Genomic DNA, 19,709 nt, shown 5'->3' on the forward strand with positions numbered 1-19,709 from the left:
ACATACATACATACATACACACAACATAAAGCATTGCAAAAAGATGTATACTTATTTAATCAAATACTTTGTCATAATTAAGTCCTATTTTTCATGTTCATCTTTATTAATTACTTAAGTGCTGAGTCACACAAATCTTTATCAACCTGATTCTGTGGCCATGAGGGGCCTATGTACCCAGTCCAGATGTAAAAAGATTAGTATTTCACCTCTCCTTTCCCTTCCCTGCCAGCCAAAATGACCACTGGGCCACCATATGACATCATCAACACAGGCAGTTAGGGGAAGAGAGGGACGGTTTGGTATATCCCTTGTCTCCACATAACAACTGGAGAAATGCTGACATTTGGTTCTTTGAAAGTTTATTAGGCCAAAGCTTGTAAAGCATTGTCATTCTGCAGACAGTGTAGTTTGTCATTTTTGTAATTCACTCTGGTTGGCCTGTCTATAGTTTCAGCTATGAACCCAACCGCTTTGCTGTTGCTGCTATTTGAAACTGGTTGCACCAGTACCTGGTTAACCATGATAAATAATAACAACCAATGTATGTAAACATCAGTCTAACAAGCAAGTAAACAAGCGGGCATAGATGGAGAGCTGACAATCCCTGAGTTGTGCGTTTCCAGGGGGACTTACAGTATATTTCTGAGGTCACCTTTAAGGGCAAACAGAGGTGTTCAGTTTGGCCATGTGTCAAACTGTTGCCATGATTATTTTGTTGCATAAACTTTATACATGAGTTATTGAAATGAAAACATTATATGAGAGCGCTTGTATGAACATATATACTGAAAAATGTATGCACTCACTGCAATGTAAGTCGCTTTGGATAAAAGCGTCAGCTAAATGGCATATGTATATGTATATGAACAAAGCTACAGATGCCATCTTCACATGACACCTTTACTGTATATTAAAAAGCCCAATAAACTGTGGCCCACCCATTACAGGTAATCCCCCTGACAATCATGCATGATTTTTAAGTTCCATGCAAAATTACATGATTATGTAGCAATTGAACATTGATCTATGAAGTAAAAAATTGCTGCTATTACAAAATCTTTTGTAAAAACCAGGATGCATAAAAGTGCTTGTAAAAAAGGACATAGTTCAAATATTAAACATATTTACATACGTTATTTGTGTGCAGCTTTTTGCTAAGCAGATATAGGTTCAGACCAGTGAAACAAAAGTGCTCTGGCACTGGCAGAATATATCTCATTGAACTGGAAGAATATTAGGGGCTTTCCATTTTCCTTATTGGAAACAAGTGATGTCCCCAACATATTCTTGAAAAAAAAGAGGACAGTTGACTAATTGACTAAACTGAATCACATCTTTAGGTGGTGTTCATTGTCTTTAGCGATAAACCACAACACATCCCCTCATTCAATCACGTACACACACCAAAAAGCTAGGTTAAGTACATTTTTGGGACAAAAGTGCTGTTTTGTTCGCTGGCACATCAACTATCAACTGTGCCAATCACGACGGGCTCCACCAAGCCTCTTGTTTTCCTACTTCCTGAGAAAGAGAGACTTGTAAAAAGCATTCTGATTCTTCAACCTCCTTCCCCAAAGTGTGCACTTGTTCACTCCACCTCATGAAGCCATTACTTAAAAACTTTTGGTGAGAATTTGCATCCACTCGCACCTCTTCAGGATATTATTTTGCTGATCAAAATAATGGTACATTTTAGCTATAACATGCACATACAAGATGGTTGTATGTGGTGATGAACATCATATTAACAGACAGACAATCTACCATACCATATAATTGTTTTCAACATGTTATCTTCTTACACCAGACCATTTGTTCTTAATCAATGAGAATGAAAGTAAAAAAGTGCACACTTGTAGGATAAGGATAGAGGATCTGACCAAAGCCTTGGTTGACTAATGAGGCTATGTCCGTCCTAAGTGACAAAGAGACCGGAAGTCTGTCTAAGTGCTGTGTGTCCGTGGTCCTGGGAGGAGAAGCAGTCATCTGAGTGGATGAAGTGCAGGGCAGTCTGGTTGTAGCTGAGTAGGGCCTGCTGCTTCTCCTCAGGCCCGTACTCTAGAGAGTGGGGGTGGACCTGCTGGATGTGTCTTTTGATGGTGCTGACCTTCAGAGTGGCCAGGGTGGCCCCGCACACCATGCAGATGAGCCCGTGTCTCCTGCAGTCATAGTCCATCAGGTACTCCATACGCCAGCGCACCTGGTAGTTCCGCCGCTGGTCCTTGCCCGGGTAATGCCCGTGTCTCCCCCCTAAGGTGGGCATGGCGGTGCTGTCCCTGGGTATGCCCTTCACACCAACCCCCTCCTCCTTCTTCACAGTGCCGAGCTTGGTGGTGGTTTTGTTGTTGTCTGGAGAGGACTGTTCGTCTGTCTCTCCCGCAACGGGGTGGGCCACAATGTCACTGGGGTCCACTTCTGCTAGGGAAAGGGGGAAGAGGGGGTGAGAAAGAGCTATCACAAAACCACCTCAACCACTTGAGTCACTGTTTTATGTATTTCTTCAAATAAAATAGCTACTGTTGGTCTTTACCTTCTTTTGTGAGCATGGCTTGGTCTTCCATGGGTGGGGTCTCTTTGCTCCAGGCCTCAGCCATGGCCTCCCTCTCCTGCCTGCTGAGGGTGGTGGTCTCTGGGTGGCACTCCTGGATGTGGTGACGGAAGTTGCTGACCTTGGCCACGGGCAGGGCCTGGGAGCACACCATGCAGAAGGTGCCGCGCCCCTGGGGCCCGTACGCCACCAGGTAGTCGAGGCGCAGGCGCCAGGGGAAGCCCCCGCGCAGACGCCTCCTCCTGGGGTGGCGAAGAGGATAGCTGCCCTGGAGCTCTGGGGCTCCACCACCACCACCACCACCATCGTCATCATCGTCGTCCACACCCATGTCCTGGGACAAGGCCCCATCACCATCTGTATAAGTGTCTGAGCCAGTCTGGATGGTCTCCAGGTCCTGGGGGAAGAACTCCACCCCAGCCTCCCGTTCATCTTTGGTGTTGGGCTCTGATTTTATGAACTCTCTCAAAGGGTCCGATTCTGATATAGGGAGAATGGGGGAGGAATGAGAGAGTATAGCGATAATAAATATCTCCATAGAATAACTGTATGTCAATGTCAATGCTTATTAGACCAGAAGCAAGTGTAGATATGTGTAGACACACACATAAAACATATTAAATCAACTGAATGAATGATCACCCTCCTTGTTTTAGTCAGTTGTGCTCACCATGTGTTTGGGCCCAGGTCTGTAGGATGCAGTGCTTCTCCTCAGAGCTGTACACCAGGGAGTTAGGGTGGATGTCCAGCACATGGCTCTTGATGTGGTCCAGGTGGAGGGAGGGCAGTTGGTTGCCACAGACCATACACACTAGCCTGCCCGCCTCTGCCTGGTACTCCATGAGGAACTCCTGTCTGAACCAGGCGTGGAGGGAGTCGTTCAGGTACCTCTCCAGGGTCTGTGCCGAGGGGCCGGGGGGCTCCTGCTGGGCCACTGTGGAGGGGGGAGAGGGGGTAGGGGACTGGGGCTGGCATTTGGGAGTCACAGCCCCGGGCTTTCCTATAGGCGGTAGTGTTAAGGAGAAAATTCAATTAAAATGACCATTAACATAAATCAATAGAATACTGTGCAACAATCACATACTGTATCTATCAATACAAGTCTGAGGTCAAGGTCAATGACACAAAGGCAACTGGGATATGAAGCTCAGACCATCTCTACCAACAGCCCTCTCCCAAACCAAGACACAAAACCATTACATCATACTCTCCTTAAAATAGCACCACATTGTATTACATGCTCATACTGCCACCATGTGAAAGGAGCAGAAATCATCCAGAAAAAACTAGGGCAGACACAGTATCTCATTCCCTGTCTCAAGAGAAGAAGACCACCCACCGGTGGAGCGGTGAGCACAGTCTAGCAGCTCCTCCTGGCCGAGTGTGGCCCCCACGTCCGAGCAGTATGGCCTCTGGCCCCCCTCCAGACTCAGGTGGCTCTCCCAGCCCGAGCGGATCACCTCCTTATCAGCCACACTCCACAGCAGAGAGTCCGGGTGCTTCTGCCTGATGTGCCTTTTAATGGTGCTGAGCTTGAGTGTGGCCAGGGAGCTCCCGCATACCATGCAGATCATACCGTGCCGCCGCGGGTCGAAGTCCATAAGGTACTCGCTGCGCCAGTACTCATGGTAGTAGCGCCGGTGGTCCCTGCCGGGGATGCGGCTAAGGCCCGGTCGAGAGGCCCGTTGTACCCTCTCCTTACGCTGAGAGGGGCCAGGGACCGGTGACAGGAGGAAGGGGGAGTCGGGACCCTCTGTGACGCTCCAGTAGCTTGTGCCAGGAGAGCAGATAGGGGTAACCATGTCCCCCTCAGCTTCATCCTCAATATGGCCATTCGTCAAACCGTCCTCCTCTAGGGAACAAGAGAGATTAGAGGAGATGAGATATGTTTTTGTATTGTGGCGTTATTCAAGTGTATTCTTATGACATCCGATATCTCTATATCAAAAAACTCAATTTAAATGTTGCTACAAAATGATATGATATATCGCAATTTTTTTTGTTTTCATACAGCCTGAAATAATCTAAGATACTCATTCAACTAGACAAATATGTTAGATTGTAAGAGGGCTCACACAAATGTGTTATTCTCACAATATTCTATTTCCGCACAGCACCCCAGCCATCAAAAAGGGGGCGGCGACTCCATTTAGTAATTTAGCCACCGCTGTTTTCCGCTGGGTGGCGACTGTGCATCATAGCAAGCAGCCAGCATGGTATTTTGCCTTTGTTTATAGTGGAGCCACTGTGACAAGGGGCCATGCTGCTAGATGGCATTGTCCGTCACACGGATTAACTGTGACAAAGGCTCGCGGACGGTCTAGGGGTTGAGTCACAGACTCTCTAAACAAAAACATTACAATCTTTTTACCTCCAGAACAGTGTCCCAAGTCACTCTGCTGTTCAGTCGCTTCCTCCTCTCCGCTTATTATTAATGAGACCAGAGAATCTGTCTGCTCAGCACACGGGAGGACCACGGGCTCGATCTCTCCCGTTTCCTTCTCTTCCATTACTGTGCAACGTTTCAGTATTTAACAATGCCTTCAGGTTGCCTTTACTAAGCAGTGAATCAATGTATATTTTAAGGATCATTCGGCACGCGACTGGTAACAATCTAGAACGCGAACGTACCCATCGCTCTAGGTGCCCGTGTTGTCTAGCTAAATGTGCCCCTCGTCCCCCCACGCGCCCTGCTCTGGAGCCAAGTTAACTTTTCATATATCGGCACGATATTTGGTCGGTCCTGTATCCTTCTTCGGGTCGGCGGGTGTGAAGCTCTCTTGTTTATGGTGAGCTTTAGCGGCCTCCTGTATGTATTTTAAGGCTCTGCTTATCTTCAGGGTGGGGAGCCGTGCTAGGGGCCCCTGGGGCTCCTTAAGGGGCTCCTGGGTAAATTTAAAGAGACAGTAGCGGCATTCACGCAGTGACACGCACCCGGGGGCCAGATGTGAGTGCCAGTTGATACTGCAAAAGCAATTGGTCAACATATGAAGTATAGTAGGTTATATTAAAGGGGTTTTCTGGTAAAAAAAATAAATAAAGATGTTTATACAAAATATAGACAAACTTGATTAACAAATTCACTGTTGTTAAATGTTTGACAAAAGGATGGCATTTTATTTCAAATTAACCTTGAAATTGATTTCCTGTGCCTTGGAGCATAGACTCAGAGTCATCGGTCCAAATCTGTCTTTTCCACATCAAAGTATTACATCCTATTCATAAATGTGTGGTGAGATATAGAGTCAAATGTTTTTAAATACCAAACATAGGATCTTAGCCAAAAAAAACGAATTGTAATGGATAAATAGATGTGGGTATAGTTCAATCCATGCAATCTATCATACCCCCCCCCCAAAAAAAAACCCGAAAAAAAACCCTGTAAAACCTGCATCTTTAAAATGCACTATAAATTCCCAATTTTGATTGATAATGACTGTTTACTGTATTTTCTAATTGATTTATATGAGTCTGGTTGTTTTGTTTCCAATTAGAAAATCATATGATTTGATGAATAAGTTTGTGCAATGCAGCATATGGATAACATGGATGCATTTCACCGCATATGTCTTGGAATGTATCCCGCAGAGTATAAATATACAAAACCAAGTCCCCTGTTGAGGTGTACTGCTTTAAGAGGATTGTATCTGTCCACGCAGTCTACACACAAGCATCAAGGTCCCACATCCTGGTACTTTTCACCGTTGTCAAGGCAGCTAAGGCTGGCTCGCGGAAAGTAGCTGCAGTGTCCTGACAGAATATCTGTCCAAACGTTAACAAACTGTCCCGGAAAGTTAGGTGTAACTATCAGGTAATGCATATGCATGTTTTTTCACACATTTCCAACCATCCTGCTTTAACACTGCTTGCTTAGATATATGCTTTTCGATTCATTTAGACAAGGAACACACATACAGACAGCCGCCAGTCCTTGTGGACAGAGGAGGAAGAAGAGCTTGTCCATTGTACGATTGTAGAGACAACGCTTGTAGAGGCATGAATATTACGAATTGTGTCTCATTTATGGCCACTTTTCGTAGGAATCCGTCGCTTTGCTTGGGCACGCTTCGTTACACAGCGTTTTTAACACATATGACAGAAAATAAAGAATGAAAAATGGCTCGCGACAGAAATAATTTGTGATAGATTGAGGGACAGGATTTAAAGGGACAGTGTTATTTTCGCTTCCTGGTTGTGCTTGTTGTGCACGCTGTCAGACAACGTACATTTTTGGAAGCGTTTCAGATTCCCCGGCAAAGATCAGGTTTGTCTTCTAAGAAAATGTGTTTTACAATCCTTACACTGAAGACCTGTACATTCTATGTGGGATGCTTCAATATTCTCTAACAATGTTTGTTATTGTACCCAAATTATCTGGTAGGCTGTATCATTACATTATTAATTTGTCACTTGGGCATTGTAGCCAATAAAAAAAAAAAATCTTAATGTAGATCATTTAGAAATATGATGGGTTAGCTAGTTTATTCTGTCTCTGTGTATACACTTAACCAATCTTTAGTAAAACATTCACCATATATTGCATTAATTCATGCCAAAAGCAATGGATTTGCATGGCTGACTTTAATCCACTCAGTCACCAGTTTTTATACTGTTTAGAGAAATGCTTCTTGCCTTAGATATCATTTAGTTATCTAAACTTTCAACAGAAACACAGTATAGTAAGGGGTGAAAGCTGACAATCCAACTCGCCAAAGCCTATGGGAAGTATTTAGTTGTATGTGGGAAATAATCCTCTATTGTCTTGCTAAGCATGTTGTTCATATTCATTCATATCTCCTCTCCAGCTTGCATCTTCCTAGGTGAAGTCATCGAGATATGGTGGGTATTCATCAGAAATGGAAGATGGCCCTAACCTAGGATGCCACTGATAGCTTACAACATGGATGATATGTTTTCCAGTCCTGGAGCACATTGGACCAAGGAGAGTGGGATGCACGAGGAGTCAGTCAGCACTGTACCTGGAGGTGACCTAGCAGTCAGCATGCCAACCACAAAGGGAGTAGGAGGGACTGTCAGCTCACGGTCTCAGCGCTACAGGCCAGCCTCGGAGTACGATGATGCCACCCTCGCCCAAAAGAGAGAGTACTGGAGGACCAAGAAACGAGAGCAGAGAGCCAAGCTGTCAAAGAAGAGGGAGAGACCAAAATCAACAAATAGAGGGAATAAACTCTCGGTCAACAACACAGTTCATGGGCCCCCAACCTCCATGGTGTTGAATTCCAGTGCCTCCCGCTCCATAGCAGTCTCTGGCCCCCCTCTGTTGAATAGTGATGGGTCCTACCAAGTGGATGCAGGAGATGAATCTAAATCTTTTTCAAAGGGAAACGCTTCTGCTCTCTCCCATCATCGTAATCACAATAGGGGGGTGGGAGAACAAACTGAAGTAGCAGGTCAAAACCAAAAGGAGAGGTGGTTTCAGAGGATAAAGCTCAACAAAGTCTTGCCTCAGTTCCAAGTGTCAAACGCAGGCCCAGAAAAGGGTGCAGTGGTCTGCAAGACAGCTGTGAAATGCTCCCCAGCAGGGGGAGCTATGAGTGGAACAGTTACCTCAGCCAAACCTAATGGAGCTCTGCTCAACAGTGGCTCCTCAGTGCCTCAAGTCAGAGTAACAGTGCGACCGTCTGGCCCTGCACCTCGCCAACCACAGGGTGGAATGATTTTTCTCAATGGAGGCTCCTCTGTAGTGTCAACTCAGCAGCATCTGGCAACCTGTGGGGCATCAGGTCCCAATGTGTTAAATACATCACCAGTTACAGTGCGTATTCAGCCTATAACGCTAACCGCTGTTGCAAAAGGAATGAATATAACAACCACTCAGTCTGCCCCTGTCCTAGTTCACAGACCAGGGGCCAGAGTGGCAAACGCAACACAGTTAAGTGGGAAAAAGAGTTCCTTGGTTAGAGATATCAGTGAAACATCAGCTGTACCAGAAAGTGAAGAGGGGAGAGCCGCCAAGCGTAGAGAGCAGTGGCGTATTAAGAAGAGAGAACAGAGGGCGAAGCAGGCAGTCAGGTTAGCAAAGGGCAGAGAGAGGACACAGAGTGTAGAGGTGGCAATGCAGAGAGCAGCACATCCAACCAGCATGGTTCTTGAACGTCCTCCATCCACTTTGAGCAGAGAGGGCCAGAGGCAGTGTGGTAGCAGGGTCAGGACCCCATTTACATCAGCTGGACGCCTGCTGAAGAACGCCAGGGCCGTAGCAGTGTCCTGCTCTGTGCCTAAACACACTAGCATCACTGTCAAAAAAGAGTATGAGGAATCACAGTCAAGTGTGGCTAAGCTAACAACAGTCAACCATAATCAACAGTCAGGTCAGCTGAAAGTAGAGACACAGACCGCTATTGCAAGTAGTCTCATTGGTTTTAAACTCTCAGGGGAACCAAGCAGAAGGCTCCCAGGTCACATACAGTTTTCTATTGCTAGCCGAGGGATGGCTCGTTCTAAAACACCGAGACAGAGGTTCATTGAAACCCAAAGGAATTTTCTGGGTCAGAGGAGCACGAGGAAATCCCCCTCTCACGCCACAGCCTTTACAACCCGCAACTCTCCCAGAGAGGACCCACTGGAGAGCCCCGAGCAGAGGGCAGCTAGGAAGCGGGAATACTGGCGCGTTAAAAAGCGGGAGCAGAGAGCCAAGCTGTCGGTGGAGGTGAAAGCCAAGATGAAAGAGAGGGACGCACTCATGCGACGAGTTAAACGCTACCAGAGCATACTCCAGGAGATGCGTAAGGCCAGGACAGCAGGCTGCAACACTGTTCCACAGCCCACAGGAAACACCCTCACTAGCGCCTCAGAGACGATTGGAGGGTTCATCAAAGAAGATGGCACAGTGACCATTAACATTCCCCAGGTTTCATGTGACCTCAGGATGGCAGCGACTGGAGGTGATATTCACAAATTTCCCACCACAAATACCAATACACACCAACAATCCCAACCACTTCCCAGTCCCATTAGTGATCCCTCTAGAAACGTGGTGTTAGTTAACCATATACGGGTCAACCCCCCACCCCCTCCCCTCCACCAAGCTCAAGTGAAAATCACCCGTCCTCCCATTGGCATGTCAATCACAAAGCCCCCCAGGCTAGTTTCAGTTAGACCACGGGCTCCATTTTACAACACACATCAAAACCTCACTAGTTCACACACACTCGTCCAGCCTCAGAGTCATATCTCACTCAGTCACCCTCAAAGTGTTCAAAACACATTTCCAAGTGTGCCTATGGCGGGGCCAAAGCCAGCTAGTTGTGTTATGCAGATGACTTTCACAGGTTCTGCAGCATCATCCTCGGCCCTTAACTTGGGTCCTGAGCTAACAGAGGAGGAGAGAATGGCTAAGAAGAGGGAGTACTGGAGGGTGAAGAAACGAGAGCAGAGAGCAGCTCGTGCCGCCAGGCTAAAGCAAGCTCTTTTACAAGCCAGGGGAAACACAGCCACACAGAGAAAACCAGTTCGAAGGGTTACAGAGGTCAACCCCAATGTTAACACTTCTGTCAACCACACACTGAATGTAAAGCCCCTCTCCAACACCAGTGTATCCATTGCTTCACAGTCAAATGAGATTAAACAGGAGGAAGAATCAACCACAGTAGATGACCCATGCCCTCAGTCAGAACAACCCATCTGTGTAGATATCAAACCCCCACTATCACTGTCTCCACCACCTCCAGAGCCACAGCCACAACAGCCAGAGCCAGACCCAGCCTTGAGTGCAGATAGCCAGGCCACCACTCTCCTAGCCGTGGCCTCTATGAAGAAGCTCCTGGAGGAATCACTCAGTACTGTAACTGACTGTGGTGAACAAACTGACTGTAAAACAGAGCAGGTTCCCTGTAAAAATGAGCCTGAGGCCTTTATCTCTGAGGAGGCCACTGAGCTGGAGGTCAAGCCAAATCTACCTCTACTCTCCCTAGAAGATGAGAAGGTCCCCATAGCTGGTGACTTATCGTTAGAAGTCAAAAGCTGGCACATGGACACTGATGCCCAAACGTCCCTCCAGGCATCCACTCATCCACTAAGCCCTAATCCTAAGGACTCTCCTCTGTCCAATGAGGCTCCCTCTCTTGTCCCCTCTTGCCCTGATGCCCTCTCTCTCCAAGTTCCCTCACATCCTCCCTCTGAACCCTCTCACACAACCACACACTCCTGTACCCACATGGCAGCCTCCAGCAGCCTACCCCTGCCTCTCCCCCGCAGAGCCCAGAGGCTGCGTGCCAAAAGAGAGGGCCAACACCACTGTTGCTCCCCAGAACTTCCAAAGCTACACCACCAGCCTCTACATCAACAACAACTACAACATCAACAGCAGGTGGGTACATTATTTGTATTGTTTTATTTATAATGTAACACAATATCAGTTCAGATTTTTAGATTTAAAGTGTATAGTGTAGATTTAATGTGTTTTGTCCACAATATTTTTGTCATTTGCTGTGCATTTCAAATTCAATATGTTAGTAATAGATCTAATCCAGAAGCACAGTGTGTCCTGGTCAGGGCCATTGTCCAGTACAGTTGAAACTTCATACCATGACCCTCTTTGTGGCATTTGACACTTAAGCAACAAAAAAAGAGGGAGGGGGAGCTAGACTGTTTCTGAAAACAGGACAAACATGAACACTCACAGCAACTATTTATAAATATGTAAAACATCAATCAAATGACTATTATTTCAATTGTGTATTGTGTAATAATAGATATCATCTGTAAGTTATCATTGTTGTTTTTCTCTTAGGCTTCTAATCTCCTTATTATCAAGACTCAGGGGCCAGGGCAGAGAGGAGGGGGTTTTAGTCCACAAGTAACACCATCACTCCAACCATCAACCACCCCCTTCCTCCAACCCGTGTCTCCATCTGTCTTTGGGGCTCACGCAAGCCTCACTACGGTCACCAACATCCCCACACTTCTAGTAGTGAGCCCCAACACCTCTAATGTTGGACAGCCATCTGATACACTAGAGCTCAAACCTCCTATTAACTGCAACACCATATCCAATTCAGCTCTTGGGCAGCAGGCTGACATGGTAGTAGATTCCCCACAAACATCTCTTAGCTTCAGTTCTGTGTCTCACCCTGCAGGGGTTGATGTCACTTTACCTCCCCTGGGTGAGGGGAAGGAGGGTAGGCTGCTATTGGTGGAGAGCCAGCAGGAAGTGGCCCCGGGTTCCAGCCCTGATTCGCCTCGGGTTAGGAAGTGGAGACTGCAAGTGCAGGAGACCACCAACACAGACACCGCCCTCACCCCTACTCTCACACCCTCAGCCAACCCACTGTCCAGCATCAAGCTTTTACCCATCCAACCATCCACTCAAACATCCTCTTTTAACCCAACACAGTGTGTGATTAAGTATCCCACTACTCAGATTCCCCAGAGTAGGAATGTACCATCACCTGCCATGCAGGGGTTCAGCAAAAGCCCCATTGGTCCCCCGAAGCCTGTGCCAGGTGAATCAGAGGAGGAGACGCTGAGGAGGAAGAGGGAGTACTGGAGGGTGAAGAAGAAGGAGCAGAGGGCCCGTAAGGCCATGAAGGATAGGGATCTGACACAAAAGAGAGCCTCGGTCAACTGGAGGACCATTCTCCCTGCTCAAGACATGCAGGAGGGGCTGGAGACACAGGTAAGGTTTTAAATGGTGAATGTTTCAAATTTGACTCCTTAATGTAGAAATGGGATGGTTCACTATGTATTTTTCCCGCTCGCCTGCCATTAGGGCTCGCTGTAACATTCTGCAATTAAAAATAATGAAATCATTGTACCATGTAGCAATCGGCATCAACAATTCATTGAAAGTGTAACTATCTTTTTTGCTCTACCAAAGGGGCAGGAGGCTGGTCAGTGGATCAACTCCTCAGAGGACTCTGACCTACTTCTGAGGTGAGACAATTATTGGGCAGCTCTTTGGTTTTGTTTTCTATCTCAACATGTGTGTTGGTACTAAGCGTTTTGTGATGTCCTTCTCTCTCTCATAGCTCTTCCACAGACCTGGGCTACTTTCCTGACTCAAGCCATATGGAACCCATAGAAGGTATACATTAATTGACATTACCAGCATGTTAGTACTGCATAAGATCAATGCATGTAGTTATGGCTGTTTAGTAATAGCCTTTCTTAGGATAAACCCTGTTGCCCTCTTCAACGTACACTGATTGTCACAATGCCACCCTCTTCCCCTAGACGAAGCAGAACTCCTTTTCCCAGACGCTGACGGTGATGAGGATGGCCTCTCTGGCGCCCCCATCTCTGATGCCTTGTGGAGGAACCGCTACCTCATGGACCACGACCCCCTCAACCAGCTGCTGGTGTGCATGGTGTGTGGGGAGCTCCAGTACTCCCACAGCCTGGAGGGGGTGCGGGCCCACATCGAGGAGGCCCACCCAGACACCCTGACCCTGGAGCCCCCAGAGCGCAGGCGCATCCTGGAGGCCTGGGACGAGCAGGTGTCCAGACGGGAGCGCTTTTTCACCAGCCAGCTGCAGCAGCACAGCGGGGCACTGACAGGTACAGTAATGGGACACACAGGACAGAGAACGAACACTGCAGACATGCACTGCATAGTGTAGATGGCTCCTGAGACATGCATACACATTTTGGGAGTTTGTTTTGTGCACTTTATTTGAGCTAGAGTTGGAAAGCAATCTGTTTGACAGCACTGGTGGTGAAAATTAGTATCAAGTAAACAGTACTTTTTAATGCAAACTCAAGCCTGGTGTCATCCTATAGTAGATCTAGTAAGATGAGGTCCCTGATGTGATCTGAATGTTATTTCAGGGGACAGTGCAGACCTCCCAGCAGAGGTTGAAGTGGTGGTTGATACTGACGAGTCATCACACCTGAAAAACAACGTCTCCAAAACCAAAGTCACCAAAAGGCTCTGAGAGCAAAGGTGAGAATTTTAAACACTGCTTAAAGCTTAGACACATGGAAAAGTACCCCCCTAAGTACCCTAACCCTAAACCTACCCCCCCCCCCCCCCCCGTTAGTTTATGTGATGAATATCAAGGGTTTACAACATGTAAAGCAAGGAGTTACAGTACCAAGATATTGCATCAGTCTTTCATCCTCTCTTTTACTATGGGCAAATATACAGTAAGAATCCAGTTTTCAGACATTTTTTTGTCTAACTCTTCAGTTTTCATTACATATTTAAATACTATCTGTCTTAATTTGCAGAAGCACAAAGGAGTAAATGTCAGACAGCATAAAACAACAAAGAAGACCATTGTGAGAAGTGGAAGAAGTTTGACTTCACTACTGATTTCTTTTATGCGTATTTATTGTTTTTATTTTTATACAGAACATTTTGTTTACTTACACTAAGGGTAAACTTGAAACTGACTACCTGTGTAGGGATTCACACACACACACACACACACACACACACACACACACACACACACACACACACACACACACACACACACACACACACACACACACACACACACACACACACACGAATGTACTCCCCCTGCTGTTTTTGAAAGTGCAGTTTTGTTGTGATCATCAGTCTCTACCATGTAGGTCTTCTGATATGTCACTGGGTCTTGGTGCTGTATGAAACCTACTGCACAGTCAGGGTTATCTCGCCGTCAACACCAATGGGTCATTTTCAGGTGTATGAAAATCCAATTATATGCCTCTAATCAGTTCCATATTGAAGGAGTTTTACCATCCCAGGATATCCATCCTGCCAAGGATCAGCATGAGGGAGCTCATATGTGAGATACGTGATGCTTTCATGTCTGAATGAGATGGTCTAACACCTCAATGCTATAGGACCAATACGTTTTAACCACGAATAGTGGATCTGGAAATATACATTCGCAATTTGATTGCCCATTATTGCTATGTAAAAAAAAGCGCCCATTGAAATGGTCTACTACACTATGGTGATCAGTTGTTTGATTATTGATATTTGCCTGTATGTAAACATTTTTTATAATTTCACTACTGTATGTTTATTTAATATTTCTGACAATTCCTATCAGTTTTGTATAAAGTTTTCTACAATAATTTGTTATTCAGGTCCAAGACCAACAGAACAGTCTACCCTTTCATAGGGGAGTCATTGCATGGGAGTATTCTAAATATGCTCTTATACTGTAAGCGCTGATCATAATCTTTTGCAGATGTATATGCCATTGATGCACTATACTGTCTGTGACATTGAATCTTCAACATACTTCTTTGACATGCTTTTTCAGTTAGCTTTATAACATCTTTCTGGAATGTACAAAAATACTTTCTAGTTTGAACCATGTTTATTCTAATGGTGATTTATGGGAAATGTATGCATGTCTGCACTGTAAATATGAGTATTTAAGTTATGTTTAAGGGTAATTGAAATATCAATACTCTTATGTATTTTATATCATCTTCAGTGATGCAGAGATCCTCATCCATGCGTTTGTTACCTCCAGGCTGGAATACTGCAAGTGTTGTTTTTGGGGCCACCAACAGTCCTTAACAGACTCCAACATGTTCAGAACTCAGCTGCCTGCTTGCTCACTAGAACCCACTCCAGAGACCACATCACATGGAATGTAGTGTCTTTGAATACTGAGAAAAGTGCTATACAAATAAATTTATTATTATTATTATGTCATCATTTTATTGGTACTCACAGTCTTCTGATCTGATTCATATTTACTTAGTCTTGATCTTTCAATTTCTGTTTAGTCTGAACAATCAACCAGTGGCAAATACATTTTTGTTTATTTATTATAATTTAATGTTTCCCTGATTAAACAATCAATTATTGGTGATTATAGGCATATTGAATACTTCAAAAATAGTCTCTTTTTTTTTAATTATCTGTACAGGTAAGATCCAATAGCCTGCTTGGATGTGAGGGGTTTGAAACAGATGTACGTAAGAGGTGTATAAGGGATTACAATTTGACATGTTATTGGTTCTCTAATATGCTGATGAAATACAGGTAATGGCCTATAGCACAACACTTTGGAAGTCAGTTTTTTGTTAGCTAAACAGACTGAGAAATGCATTGAAAACAGAATGTACTGTAATAAAACTAAAAACTAAAATCTTGTACAGCCATAGCTGTAAATGAACAGCTGAAGCTGACCATGCTGTACGAATGTACTTCTGAGTTGTTTCCATGTAATGTGCCAATGCCTTTTTGGTACTAATAAACCCTTTTGTACCTTTAAAGTGATTCTATGACTTAATGTGAGGTGGGAAACTAAGGAGGAAATGTCTATCACATATATCTATCGACAATGGGGATTAACAATGTGCAATATTCACTAAACACACTGTCAAATGTTAAACATAACTCGGGTCAGGCATATTTACCATGAAAGTAACTCTGCAAATAAAGGTGTGCAAAGGCCTCAGTATAGAAATGTCTTTTGTGTCCATGAGGGTGCAAAGTTCCAAACTGGGAGATTTGCTTTTGCTTTGAATTTGCTTATGCTTTAAGTATACAAACAGAACTGTTCCCTTGTAAGGCAAACAATTGATTCACTCCTCAACACTATCTTGCTGGCCATTCCTTGTATCCAGTGTGTGAGTTGTGGGGGAAAAGCATGCCATTGTGCTGTACAGTTATGCTAGCATACCCATCTTCTGACACATTTACATTACAATTGCTTATAAACTATAAGAGACAAAAGACAAAGCAGAATAAATAATGTATTGTTTCCTGTTGGTTTGAGACTTTCTTGACGCAAATTCATGAAATTCAAGAAATCTTGACAAAGGCATTCTTAAAGCAACATTAAATTAGTTTATCTGAATAGCATCAGGTTACATACATATTACCTACAGTATTTGATCAAGTTCACCTCAGTTTAGTTTCAGACTTGTATGCATTGTCTTCCGACAGATAGCATGACTCTGTTACACACTGTAGTTCAGGTGAAGCGGCGTTGCGCTAGAATGACACCTGACATAAGACAATGGTAAGACAGAAGACATACAACTTGTATGCTAATGGTAAGTCATACATGAGTTAACTATATTGAATACACATCATCACATGTTTAGGTTACAGTTTCCAATTGAAATCTGGTGACATCAGGTGATAACCAGACTTAAACATGAATGCTTGGCGATTGCATGGCAAATTCTCCAGATAGCATCTTTGATGAAATGGGCTGTGGCATAGCCATTGTCATAGTCCTGTGCTGTTCACTGCTTCACCCCCTGGCTACGGCGATGCTCCTCCTCCACAGCAGGCTTATATTCTAGGTCAGGCTGGGGCCGAGAATCTTCTTTGGCCTGGGTCTCTGTCTCTGGGCCAGAGCCATAGCTGTGCCCTGGGTCTGGGTCTGCCACTCCCTGGAGCTCCCGGGGGCCAGCCTCCAGGCGGAACAGTGTGGGTATGCGGCCCAGGATGGAGTTGTTCTCCTGCAGGCCTGAGATCCACTGGTTCAGGGTGGCCTGGTCCCCCTGCCCCGTCATACACATGGCAAACACATTGCCTTCGTCCACTGCCGAAAAACACAAAACATCCTCTGTTAACACTTACTATACACATGCCACATATTCACTGCTGTTTCAAATTCATGCACCTTTGGCCAGCACAACTGCTCCTTATGGAACAAATACAGCTTTATTAAGTTGAATTGAATTGTTCCTGGGTGATTCATCATTTTACCATCGTCCACATCAAAGCTCTCATCATCCCCAAGGTCACGGTCTAAATCCAGGTCCAGCTGCAGAGGGTAGTCGAAACATCTCTCCGGGTCATAAGGCTCCTCCACCTGACAAAGTAGAAAAGTGGGAATACATTTGTTTACTTATATTGGGAATGCAATTAGTACTTGTACTATTATACACATTATAAATATACTGTATGACATTCTCAGTAATTCCTTTGAAATATACCATTAACAAACACACAACATGCAATCGTTCTGTTGACAATGTTGCAAAGGGCCAGAGTTCCACACCTTCTCCTGGGGGGGCAGTGGGTCTGATCTGAGGATGTAGTAGTAGACACAGGTCTTCCTCAGCCACAGGGGGAAGGGGCCCTCTACAAACACAGGCCTGTTGGGACTATGCTTGGCCAGCAACTCCATCTGGTCTGGGCTCTGGATCCCTAACACAGGGGAGGAGAAGAGAGGCTGGGATCAACAAGGGTCACAACAAACAACAAAGGTCAAATCAAATCAAATGTATTTGTATGTCCTTTTTTACAATACAATTGTCACAAAGTGCTTACAACAGAAAAACAGAAACAACACAATGGATCATCTAATGAGTGCCATCTTAAAACAACAATACAACATTTTAGAAAAGTGATTATTGTACCTATGATGTGTGGGAGAGTAATCTCTTCTCCTGCCTCTGAGATGTCAGTGGACGGCATCTGGAAAGAATGAGATAAATAGATTATTTAATCTACCCCAACTATAAGTTTGATACAGGAGCGGAGGGAGGAAGAACAGATCCCAGTTGTACCTGGTAGACAACAACCTTGGCGTCCAAGTCGTTAGCGATGCGGGTTAGACTGAGGCGGGACAGGTCCACAGGGTCTTCTGGCAGGTGAAGGGGGATGGGGAAAGGGTTTGTATGTTTGAACTTGGGGAACCAGTACATGATGCGCTGGTACTTCCTCATAGGGTGGCTCTTATCCCCGAAGATCTGGACCAGCAGGACTTTAGTCTCAACATTTGGCATGATACCTGATGAGAAAATAACACAAAGCAGCTTGTAAATGACCAGACAGAACAGGTACATGGTGTAATGATTTAAATAACCGTTCTCTGAAAGACCATCTAAACTATAGGCCCAATCACACACACTCATGCAGTTCAACACACACTCACGCACACTCTCTTTCAAACTCACACACACACACACACACACACACACACACACACACACACACACACACACACACACACACACACACACACACACACACACACACACACACACACACACACACACACACACACACACACACCATAGTTCTCCATCTGTTCTAGCAGTTGCACTCCGCACTCTTGCTGTCGAGGGTAGTGGTTGAACATGCGCTGAATAAAATTCCTGGGCACAAACACTTCCTTGGGGAAAACATCCAACAGCTTGTTATAGACCACGAGGTCCCGCTCCACACCAAACTCTGGCATCTTCTTTAAAGCCGCGTAAATGAACTCTACATGACCCCGCCGCCGTATGTCCCTCTTAGTGAAGACATCCACCACTCTGTTAAAAGTGGCCTTAGTCTTGGCCTCCATGGCAACCCTTTCAAACAGGTCGTCATGGGTGACCATTGACTTTTTTATACCCTCATCCTCCTCATCTTGGTCTGTGGTTATGGGCTGGCTCTTAGCACACCCAGGGCTGCTATGGAAACGTCTCAGTGCCTGTTAATGTTAAGCAAAATGCATCTTCAGGGCAGTTATCAACACTGTTGCTACCCAACATAGCAACAAAGCATCAAGGTGTCAAATGTCTACGTGATTATCTGTGACATCTATCAAGACATCTATAAAGAGGGCATACAAGTTACACTTACCAGGCCACAGGTTCTGTGTGGTGTTAGAGAATGTGTTAGAGACTGTACTAGAGCTGGCTGGAGCAGGGCAGCATACTGAGAGGCTGCTCTGACAGAGGGGGCCAGGAACCCATTACTCTGGAGCCGTAATAGACAGCGAGCACAGTTCATGATACATGCATCATGTGGATCCTACAAGAGAGAAAACAGCATCATGAAAGATGTGACATGATAACCACAGTATTGCATGCATCTGTATCAGTGTACAAGCCAAAACTAAATCAGGTGATTTGCATTGCATTATAGCTAGATCTGCTGTTCTGAAAGGAACACCTCTTTTATTATCCTGCAAGTGTACATCTGAGTTGACTCTTCACATTAAGCTCTGCGATCTTCAACGTTGGTCTATCGTCTGACAACACTGGCATTAGCTAGCACTGAGGAAAACATTGTATGTTTCGTAATACTACTCCAACATCAAAGTACTGTAACAGCTATGTCCCTTGTTGTCCGTGACTGAGTGACAATACCTGTCAATACTTACACTGGTAAATGGGAAGGTGCGATTACGTGCCTTCGTAACAAGTCTCCTTCAGACATGTCTTTGCATGGGGACCTCCATGTTAAAACGCCGGTGCGACTGCATTTCCTGGTTCAATTCTGTTTTCT

General features: G+C 45.2%; 3 protein-coding genes across 3 annotated transcripts; 1 reads left to right on the forward strand and 2 right to left on the reverse strand.

Annotated features, from left to right (window-relative positions):
- Nucleotides 1-1,917: 1,917 nt before the first annotated feature.
- Nucleotides 1,918-5,072, reverse strand: zfta (zinc finger translocation associated). The gene is made up of 5 exons (XM_083684325.1): nt 4,923-5,072; nt 3,891-4,403; nt 3,222-3,551; nt 2,534-3,031; nt 1,918-2,418 (listed from the first exon to the last, which is right to left on the reverse strand). The coding sequence occupies exons 1-5, from the start codon at nt 5,059-5,061 to the stop codon at nt 1,919-1,921; spliced, it is 1,980 nt and encodes a 659-aa protein (XP_083540451.1). The 5' UTR covers nt 5,062-5,072; the 3' UTR covers nt 1,918.
- A 1,203-nt stretch (nt 5,073-6,275) lies between these two features.
- LOC310807639 (uncharacterized protein) lies at nt 6,276-15,168 on the forward strand. The gene is made up of 8 exons (XM_083674192.1): nt 6,276-6,362; nt 7,357-10,880; nt 11,304-12,188; nt 12,390-12,445; nt 12,541-12,596; nt 12,746-13,069; nt 13,340-13,454; nt 13,742-15,168. Exons 2-7 carry the CDS (start codon nt 7,431-7,433, stop codon nt 13,444-13,446), a joined length of 4,878 nt encoding a protein of 1,625 aa, XP_083530318.1. The 5' UTR covers nt 6,276-6,362; nt 7,357-7,430; the 3' UTR covers nt 13,447-13,454; nt 13,742-15,168.
- A 138-nt stretch (nt 15,169-15,306) lies between these two features.
- Nucleotides 15,307-19,684, reverse strand: ecsit (ECSIT signaling integrator). The gene is made up of 8 exons (XM_083674204.1): nt 19,585-19,684; nt 19,062-19,232; nt 18,507-18,909; nt 17,999-18,222; nt 17,849-17,906; nt 17,488-17,636; nt 17,193-17,298; nt 15,307-17,025 (listed from the first exon to the last, which is right to left on the reverse strand). The coding sequence occupies exons 2-8, from the start codon at nt 19,209-19,211 to the stop codon at nt 16,724-16,726; spliced, it is 1,392 nt and encodes a 463-aa protein (XP_083530330.1). The 5' UTR covers nt 19,212-19,232; nt 19,585-19,684; the 3' UTR covers nt 15,307-16,723.
- Between the last annotated feature and the right edge of the window lie 25 nt (nt 19,685-19,709).

Source organism: Argentina silus (assembly GCF_951799395.1).
Source record: "Argentina silus genome assembly, chromosome: 1".
NCBI lineage: Eukaryota > Metazoa > Chordata > Actinopteri > Argentiniformes > Argentinidae > Argentina > Argentina silus.